This window comes from Dryas octopetala, chromosome 6 (assembly GCF_963921425.1).
Source record: "Dryas octopetala chromosome 6, drDryOcto1.1, whole genome shotgun sequence".
Taxonomy (NCBI): domain Eukaryota; kingdom Viridiplantae; phylum Streptophyta; class Magnoliopsida; order Rosales; family Rosaceae; genus Dryas; species Dryas octopetala.
In genome coordinates, this window is record NC_141371.1 from 7149358 (window position 1) to 7159833 (window position 10476).

At 37.8% G+C, this 10476-nt stretch overlaps 2 protein-coding genes across 2 annotated transcripts; both read left to right on the forward strand.

Moving 5' to 3' along the window:
• Positions 1-2427: 2427 nt before the first annotated feature.
• Positions 2428-5859, forward strand: IDH-V (isocitrate dehydrogenase V). Its single transcript, XM_086246422.1, has 7 exons — positions 2428-2684; positions 3259-3579; positions 3664-3825; positions 3917-3991; positions 4325-4434; positions 4514-4586; positions 5295-5859. Exons 1-7 carry the CDS (start codon positions 2493-2495, stop codon positions 5484-5486), a joined length of 1125 nt encoding a protein of 374 aa, XP_086102548.1. The 5' UTR covers positions 2428-2492; the 3' UTR covers positions 5487-5859.
• Positions 5860-7259: 1400 nt separating this feature from the next.
• ADK2 (adenosine kinase 2) lies at positions 7260-10115 on the forward strand. Its single transcript, XM_086246161.1, has 12 exons — positions 7260-7505; positions 7629-7682; positions 7858-7904; positions 8019-8050; positions 8140-8241; positions 8434-8501; positions 8646-8722; positions 8816-8913; positions 9007-9077; positions 9183-9249; positions 9335-9518; positions 9732-10115. The coding sequence occupies exons 1-12, from the start codon at positions 7423-7425 to the stop codon at positions 9872-9874; spliced, it is 1026 nt and encodes a 341-aa protein (XP_086102287.1). The 5' UTR covers positions 7260-7422; the 3' UTR covers positions 9875-10115.
• Positions 10116-10476: the final 361 nt, after the last annotated feature.

Genomic DNA, 10476 nt, shown 5'->3' on the forward strand with positions numbered 1-10476 from the left:
ACGACCCGCCCAGCCCTCCCCGCCGCCCGATCTCCCTTCTCTCTCTCTCTTCCCTTTCTCTGCCATCTTCTCTCTCTCCCCTTTGTCTGCCTCCCTCCCTCACCGGACCACTATGGGTGGCCGGCGCGACCCCCGATCTGGAGGTCTATGGGGTCACGCCGGCCACCCATGGTGGTCCGGTGAGGGAGGGAGGCAGACAGAGGGGAGAGAGAGAAGATGGCAGAGAGAGGGAAGAGAGAGAGAGAAGGGAGATCGGGCGGCGGGGAGGGCTGGACGGGTCGTGCCAGCGGCGGGGAGGGCTGGATGGGTCGTGCCGGCGGCGGGGAGGGCTGGGAGTGGTGGCCGGCCAAAATTGGAGGGGTGAGTTTTTTTTTTATGCAGGGGCAAAATGGGCAAAAATGGGTAACAATTTAAGGGGGTGGTCAACTCAGCACATTTGGGTAGTGTGAATAGCCCCCCCCTAAAACATATTCATTACTCATTAGGAGCATCAAGATTTAAGATTGTGTAGAACAACATAGTATGTGGTGAGTGTCTTCTGGGCCATGGTTATAAGTTGGGCCGAAATTGCTTGGTGGGAAGCCTTTTGTTAAGGGACACAACCAGATCAAGGAGTTCATATCACTTGGACTCCACTCTACATAAAATCGTATAAAGGTACTGCTTCGTGCTAATTGGGATCCATTGACGATCCCTTGTGGGTTTAAAGCATCTCAAAAAGGTCCATGGCTGCAGAAACTGAGACTAATTTACTAATTTTTTAAAAGTGCTGTTATTTGCACATCTTTTTTTTTTTTTTTGCACACCTCTCTTTAAAAAAAATAATCAAAGTAAAAAAGACACACACACCCTTCCCTCTCTCCTCTCTCTTTCTGCATTTCTCTTCTAACACACCCCCAGCCCGACCCACCCTTCCTCCTTCCTCTTCCTTTGTGTCCTCCCAAACCCACCAACCCAGCCAGCCTGACCCAACCACCCCTCCTCCTTCCTCCCCCAGCCACCCCATCCTTCTTCCCCTTCCCCCGCGACCCACGGCCCTTGCCAAACCCGACCTACAACCGACCTCCAGATCGGAAGCTTATGTCGACATCGCCGGCAACCTCTCCGGCCTCCCTTTTCGTCTAGCTAGGGGGCTAGGTGAGTGGGAGAGAATTTAATTTCATCTATGCATAATTCTCAAAATTACAACCAAGGGTGTGGCTGCTGGGTTGAAAAGCCAGAGGAAGGGAGGGAGGAGAGAGAAGGAATGAGAGAGAGGTATGGTGGGTGTGTTTGAGAGGATGGATATTTTGGTAATAAAATGGGTGTGCAAAAAGAAATTTCAAATTTTAGAAATAAATAGAGGTTGTGTTGGTAGAAAAATGGAGACAGTAATGCTATACTTACCACATTTTTATACCACATTAAATGACATTCATACATTAGACACTAAAAAATAAAAAATAAAACCTAAAAATAAAAAAGAAATACTATGTCTAGTAAAGTAATAACAAATAAGATGAAATACAAATGTGAGAAAAAAAATGTGGGACAATTAGCATTATTGAAATGGAGAAAAGGGTGTACAAATAGCAGCACTCTTTTTAAAATATGTTTTTATTTTCTAATATCTTATAAAAACAATTAAAGATAAAACTGGTAATGAAAATCTTATTAACAAAATTGTGAAAGGAGGAAAATAGACTTAATATAAGCACTCTATACTAGAAGTGACAATTTTTGACTCAACACAATAATACAACTCGAATTTGACATAAAGCTAGGGGGTTTGGGTTGATGTGACATTTTTTTAACACAAATATGATACGATACGTTAAATACAAATAATAAACGAATAAGTGTCAAATATGTATAACACGATTATAACACAATAAACCTATTTTCTCAATTTTTAATATGTGTTGTATAGGTTGTTGTATAATTATAGATTTATTTTATAAATAGTTTTGTTGTTAGTATTATGATAATACTACATAAGTTTTAAGTTTGGTCACAAGATATGGGCAAATACAATTATACAGGCCCATTTAGCTGCACGTTTGCATCCAGCGTTGAGCGTTCGACACTGATTTGTCGGCTGCATGTTAGGTTTTAATTCTGAAATTTTGAGCATACATTCTAAAAGGGTATGAGGTGAACCGTCAAAGAAATATCCTAAAAAATCAATGGCAAAAACGATGTCAGCACTCGACTGTTATAAAAAAATGAACTACCGAGTGTTCGGCGGCACGTTAAGTTATAAACGAACTGAATAAAATTCTACAATTATAAACGAGTTAAGTTATAATTAACTAATATTTAACACGAACACAAAAAGAAACACCACCCATTAACACACTTATTATCTTGGTCAACACTTATATTATTATTAGTAAATATATATAACAAATAATAAAATAATAAAGAATCCCACATTCTATGTCTGTTCATTTAGTTATAGTCCGATAGGCGAAAAGTAGAGAGTTTATTCCTTTCGATCGCGAAACACAGCAATGATGGCTTCCCAGCTATTGAGGCGCGCCCTCGGAAGCCGCTCGGGCCAGATTCTCTCCGGCCCTACCTTTCTATCGTCATCGTCATCATCACCGGCAGCTAGGGTTTTCTCCTCTGATTCCACTCCGATCCGAGCCACTCTCTTCCCCGGCGACGGTATCGGCCCCGAAATCGCTGAGTCCGTCAAACAGGTCCCTCTCTGATCTTAATTGCCTTTCTTTTCTCCAATCCCATTTATGCCGCCTTTTCTTTTCCGTCAAAGTTGTATATCTGTCTACGTGTATCTATGTATATCTATGTACTTATATACATAAACACACACTCGCTCTCACATGTACTGGAAATTTAGGGTTTTGAAACCTTAGTGGCATTTACATGTTTTATTGGATATTTAGTTTGTTATTAAGATGATGCTTTTTGGTTGATCGAGTATTTTTGTTGCTTATTGTTTGATGATTTGAATTGTTGTGAAATTTTGCAACCTTATTGGCTCTATTTGTTTCTATGGAAATTTCTTTTCTGAAATGGGAATGAGGGAGCTACCTAATCTCCCAACTTTCATGTTCATACTCATCATAAGTCATAACAATGTAATTTCAAAGAAGTGATAATATTTCCCAAAATTCAATGCTTGCATGCATTAGTACAATGCCATATGTGAAGGAACTAATGGATGTGAGATGTCAGTTGTTTGTATTCACAAACTTTGCATTACTTTCTTGTAGTTTCAAGTGCTGATGGAGTTGGCAATTTGCATTGATGCAGGTATTCAGAGAAGCTGAAGTGCCAATTGAATGGGAGGAACATTACGTTGGGACCCAAATAGATCCTCGAACTCAGAGTTTTCTAACCTGGGATAGTTTAGAATCGGTACGAAAAAATAGGGTAGGCTTGAAAGGGCCGATGGCCACACCAATTGGGAAAGGTCATCGTTCATTGAACCTTACTCTGAGGAAAGAACTTAATTTGTATGCAAATGTCAGGCCTTGTTACAGCCTTCCTGGCTATAAAACTCGATACGACGATGTCGATCTTGTCACTATCCGTGAAAATACGGAGGGGGAGTACAGTGGACTTGAACATCAAGTAAGTCTTTAAAGAATAGGCAGATGAACATAGTCAGGTATTCTATGTACATAAATTTGATTAAGCTCCTTGTTTTGGTGGTAGGTGGTGAGAGGTGTTGTTGAGAGCCTCAAGATCATTACTCGTCAAGCAAGTTTGAGGGTGGCTGAGTATGCTTTTCACTATGCCAAGATGCATGGCAGAGAGAGAGTGTCTGCGATACACAAAGCAAACATTATGCAGAAAACCGATGGTCTTTTTCTTAAGGTTCGCCAATCTGTTAATGCATAAATTGTGTTCTTCTTGATTGTTTTCCCAAGTATCCTCATATCAAAAATTGTTTGATCTTTGATTTCAGTGTTGTCGTGAGGTTGCAGAGAAGTACCCTGAAATAAAATACGAGGAAGTCGTCATTGATAACTGCTGTATGATGGTATGAATAAATTTCCCTCTAAAATGTTTGGAAAAAAACACTGGTTATATGCATGTGAAAGTTGGAGTTAGATGGATGATGGATCACTCAAAAAATGGAAACAATGACACAGAAAAAAAATAAAAAAGTGGGGTGGAGAGCGAGATACAAAACCTAGTGGTTTTTTTAATGTAATTTTTATGGGTCTCAATTGTTGCAACAGAATCCTCGAACTAGGAGAACATTTATGACATGTCATGCAGCTTGTTAGCCTTTAAGCATGTATTATGGGATTTTTTATATAGAAAAAATAAAACTAAAGCTGCACTAACCCGTATGTTTTACCTTACGCAGCTTGTGAAGAATCCAGCACTTTTTGATGTGTTAGTGATGCCTAACCTATATGGTGATATTATTAGTGACCTTTGTGCTGGGCTGATCGGGGGTTTGGGCTTAACACCAAGGTATGGTATATATGCATTTTTAATCCCCTTCTGTAATTTAAATGAACGATCATTTGACATTATTTGCCTTCCTATGCAGCTGCAATATTGGTGAGGGAGGCATTGCTCTTGCTGAAGCTGTACATGGTTCAGCACCTGATATTGCTGGAAAGGTGAGCATTCTTAAACCTTATGTTCAGTTTTCTACATATATAATTGCAATTGATGTCCATTCAACAGCCTCACGTATCCCATCCTGTTGTTTGGTATTGGGTAACTGTTGATGTGAGCCTCCTTAAGAGGATTAGCGTAGAAATTAACTTGGATGGCCCTCCAATGGAAGGGATTCACTATGTCTTCTCTGTTCCAAAAGCTGCATAGATTTTAGGTTATTTTGGTGAATCAGAAAAAAGCATGCCTAGTTTACCTCAAAGTTGAATCAACATGGTTAGTGACTGGGGGATTACTTTTGGAGATTATTTAAAAACTGTGGAGTTCCTCAGCCAGATAGAGATGATGGTGTATATATATATGTATTTTTTCTACATCACTAAGTTTCTGAAGGGCCTTTGATTCTTTGAGTCCTCTAGTGGTGTTTGACACATCTATCCTGTGAGTGGCTTGGGTGTTAGCTTTGAAATTTATTGGTCATGATACTCTTTCTTGGAGTTACCCATTTTGTGGTGCATCTGCCAGAAATTTGATAATGAAAGTCATATTAGGATTGATACCATTGAATACATTTTATTTTGACTTGTTTCATTTTTTAAATGCTTAGTTCAGTACTTAGTAAGCTCTCCTTGTTTTAGAAGTAGTTTTTGCAGATAATAAAATCATTATGTTTGCTTCTAAGTCATTCTTCTTTGGTTGAAATTTCACAGAATTTGGCAAATCCAACTGCTCTGCTCTTAAGTTCTGTTTCAATGCTTCGCCATCTGGAGCTGAATGATAAAGCTGATCGGATCCAAAATGCAATCCTCAACACAATTGCTGAGGGGAAGTACCGGACGGCTGACCTTGGTGGGGCATCATCAACTACTGACTTTACGAAAGCTATTTGTGATCATCTTTGAGAAGATGTTCCTAAGTAGGATGTGGGTTTTATTTTTTTTCTTATTGCATTTGTAGTCTAACATTTTGATTGTTGCAACTCCTTTTGGAGCCATGTTCCAAACTTTTCCCCTTTTTTCTGTTTCTGAAAGGGAATAAGATCACATCACTTTGATGACTATGAAGAGATCCGTCCGGTCATGGAGAGGCTTGAAGGGCAAACAAAAATGGAGAAAATCAATATTCCATTGCAACATTTTTCAAAATAAACTTATTTGTGTTCACTGTTGAGGGGTTTTTTTTTCTTTTTTCAGAATATCATTATGCCATAGCTCTCCTGTGCTATTCTGTCAATATTTCATCAAATAAAGCATCATGATATATGATGTTTTTCTCCTGTTCCTTTTTTTATTACCCTGGATTTCAATCGACTATCGTGTTTCAGATTGAATAGTATAGTGTTTAAATTGTATAGAAATTATATTAGTTATGTTCAGATTGCTCTAGCGGTGAAATTGGATGATATAGTATATAGTCGTCCTTGGCACGAAGCTTTTATCATTTTTGTCATTCTATTTAGGAAAACAACAATGAATGACTAGTGCGTATGCCAAAACAAACACACACAAGTCTCCGCGTATGTATTAATAATTTAATATTACAAAACAACTTAAAAGGGATATTTTTGGAATTTCATACTTGGAAGCTTGCCTTAATAAAGTTTAGAAAAATGTTTACTTAGTAAAATTATGGTGTCGGTGACTCAGTGGGAAAATAGTTGTTGAGTTGAGAACATCGCGGGGCTCATGTTGTAGCTATGAAATTTTGGTAGTTGTTTTTTACTATACACTTCAGTAGATCCAAGATCCAATAAGTTCGTAATATTAATTATATGAGTAATATTGTTGGGAATTTTCCAGCTGACCATATAGGCCGGACCACCTCATGTTCGTAATATTAATTATATGAGTAATATTGTTGGGAATTTTCCAGCTGACCATATAGACTGGACCTCCTCATGTGGTCAGTTGGAAAGGTCTCAACAATATTACTCTAATTATATAAGCTACATAATTTCTAGGCTAAAGTTTAATTTAGACACTTAACTATATAAGGTATTTTAACTGCATCTATCATCTACAAAATCATTAAAAAATATATTTCATCTAGAGTTTAAATTGAAAACATAAATTTTTCTTCATTTTTTACCCCTCCCCACCTCCCACTCTCTCTCTCTTCCCATAGAGACTAGGTGGGGGTGGGGGTGGGTTGGGAAGGTTGGCCGGAGAGAGGGAATAGAGAGAGAGGAGGAGGTGGAAAGGAGTAAAAAAGGAAAAGAGAAAAAAAAAATTCATTTTGCAATTTAAATTTTAAATGAGGTATGATTTTGAATAATTTTGTAGATAATGGATGCAGTTGAAATATCTCATATAGTTTAGTGTTTAAATTTAACTTTAACCTAATTTCTATCTAAGAAATTCAACTTAAAAATCGCTCCAATGTTTTTTCTTTTATTTTTATAAAAAATATTTTTTATATATCGATTAAGTAAATACTAACTAAAGTGAGTAAACAGAATCATTAGAAAGCATTTTATTCCCACTACCAAAGTTCAACTCTCGTGCTCTTTTTTAAACATTAAAAATTCTTAAATCCTTTAAAGATAATAGAAGAATTTTGATTTAAAAAAAAAAAAAGAAAAAAAAAGGACAATGAGAGAATTGAAAAATAAATAAAAATATCCCAAATATGTGGGCAGTGAGTTTGGAGAAATAGCGAGAGAGCCACTACTTGAGTGCAAAGGCAGAGAGGGCCGCAGGTCCAACCTCTACCTATAAAACATAGACATTTCAGTCTCCAAAATAGATCTGATCTGAATCTTGGTTGCTGCTATTGCTTGTTAAACCTCTCCACACTCACCCACTCAGTCAGCTCAGCCCAGCTCTCTCTGCTTCTCCCATGGCGTCCGAGGGAATTCTGTTGGGAATGGGCAACCCACTCCTCGACATCTCCGCCGTCGTCGACGAGGACTTCTTGAAAAAGTAGGTCATATTGGGACGGACCCAACCTCAGATCTATGAAGCCTCCCCTAGTCTCCCTGCTGTTTGATCTAATGCTTCGGCTACAGTTTTAGCTCATACACTGCACTTGCTTTTGTGTAACAGGTATGACGTCAAACCCAACAATGCGATTCTTGCTGAGGACAAGCACCTACCCCTGTAAGCAATTCAATACAATTAAGTGTTTCAAATTTGTATTTGTAGCATACATGCGAATCTGTTAAGTGGGTTATTAAGGTCAGCTGAAATTAAGGTTATTTGTCTTTATGGACTGTGAGACGTTGTTTTGTTATTAAATATGTTTTTACTGGACGAACATGGATGTATGTCTCAGGTATGAAGAGCTGTCTGCCAAGGATAACGTGGAGTACATTGCTGGAGGTAAACAACTGATTACGCTTAGTCTCGGTTTTCAAACAGTATTTTTGTGGATATGCTAAAATCTATATTACTAAATGTGATGACAATGAGGAATTAATTTTTTGATTTTTGCAGGTGCTACTCAAAATTCAATCCGAGTTGCCCAGGTATGAATTGTTGCTTGTGATACTCTTTAGGAAATCGGATCATTTATTCATTGATTCACTAAAGAGTGATTTATTTTTACCTTCTGCAGTGGATGCTCCAAGTACCTGGTGCAACTAGTTATATGGGTTGCATAGGAAAGGACAAGTTTGGGGAGGAGATGAAGCAGAACGCAAAACTTGCTGGTGTCAATGTAAGTTGCTTCTTCTATCCCTTTTGCTTTATTCTGTATATAATATGTAATTACGTAAACACACAAAGGTAGGAACCTTTATAACTTATATATTCTTCTAAATTGCAGTTTGAATTTCTAAAGTAAATTTTATTTTTCCTCCTACTACAAAATATATTGCCCATCACTAGTACCTGTTGATTTGTGAACCAGGTTCACTATTATGAGGATGAGTCTGCACCAACAGGAACTTGTGCTGTTTGTGTTGTAGGCGGTGAAAGGTTAGTTTAAGGTCAAACTTGTTTTGAAATTTCAAATTATGCTTTCCAATTTGATAATTGTCCTCTAACTGTTCATAAAACCATAAAATATGCTCTCAGAACTTTCAGCCCAGTGGACTGACAACAATTCTTATGTATGTGCAGGTCACTTATTGCCAATTTGTCAGCTGCTAACTGCTACAAATCTGAGCATTTGAAAAGACCAGAAAATTGGGCATTGGGTACCCTATCAACCTTTGTGTCTTAGGTTTGTACTTCATTTCTCTAGTAATGCTTTCTTGTGAGCTGATTCTCTGATAATCCTGTTTGGACAGTTGAGAAGGCCAAGTACTTCTATATTGCTGGTTTTTTCCTAACTGTATCACCGGAATCCATTCATCTTGTTGCTGAGCATGCAGCTGCAAATAGAAAGGTATTTGATATGTCAGTCTTCAAAATTTTAGTTGATTTGCTTTCTTCATTTTCCTTTGCAAGAAACAGTCTTGACAATTCCGTTTATCTGCAGATTTTCTCGATGAACCTTTCTGCACCATTTATCTGTGAGTTTTTCAAGGATGCTCAAGACAAAACTTTGCCGTAAGCCTTTTGCTTTTTCCTTTTCTTTTTCTTTTTGGCATAATAATCAAGTAATATGAACATGCTGATGTAGGGCATGCCTTTTTTTTTTTTTCTGAAATTTAGATACTTGGACTTTGTTTTTGGAAATGAGACGGAAGCGAGAACCTTCTCAAAAGTTCATGACTGGAAGGTAATGGTTTCCCTAGTACTAGATACTATGGTATTAGTGGTTTATATTCATATTGTTACCCTATTTTGACTGATTGAATTACTAGACTGATGATGTCGAGGAAATAGCTCTAAAGATCTCCCAGTGGCCCAAAGCATCAGGAACACACAAGAGGATTACTGTCATTACTCAGGGTGCAGATCCTGTAGTCGTTGCTGAGGATGGGAAAGTGAAGAAGTTCCCAGTGATACTTTTGCCTAAAGAAAAACTGGTAGATACCAATGGAGCAGGTATGTCTTCTGTAGCTTATAACTTTATATGGCATGCTTGAATTCACTAGCATACCCATCCAAATGTTTGTATCACAAGGTTGAGACGTTGAATGTTTATAGTGATGGTTCAATGTAGCTGCTATCAGAATTAAATAAAATAACACACACTAACAAATGAAAACACTACATAGTAAGTTATTTACTGATTTATGATATTATTTTTGGGTCTAGGGGATGCGTTTGTTGGAGGTTTTCTTTCTCAGTTAGTTCAAGAGAAACCCATTGAAGACTGTGTGAAAGCTGGCTGCTATGCCTCAAATGTTATCATCCAAAGGTCTGGCTGCACCTACCCAGAGAAGCCTGATTTTAATTGAACCATTCCTTCTGTTCTCTACTTCCTATGTTTTATTTAAAATTTTGATTGCTAAGAATTCTGTTGCTAGTATTCTATCTTTGTATTTCCTTATCAATTATTAGTCATTGAGTGGATGCATGCATAAATAGTTATTTGGTATGGGATTTTGATCCCCCCCCACCCCTTCTCTGAAGGGGGTAAAATTTATACAAATTGTATTCTGTTGGCAGAAAATTAAATGAAGTTTTGCTTGATGTCCTGCCAGTAGTAGCTTTGATTGATCTCTATTCTTTTGTGTCATTGCATGGTCTTGATTATACGAACTGTTGGGGAATGAGCAGGAATCAAAATCAGCCTTGTACAATCTGAATTTTTTTGCCCCAATCATCCAAATATGCTAGTTCGTAAAAACATATGGACCTGTCGGTTCGAATTTATAATATAAGTGACATGCATTGTGTGTTGGTCCAATATAATAGAAGTGACATGCAGTAGCTGTTGTCCAATCTACAAGAAAGAAATAGAAATGTCCAGATGTGCTTGTAGACTCAGAACAATTCACACTCGATAAGTTTTAGTGTCGTGATTGTCTGTCTAAGCAGTGTATTTTTAATGGGTACC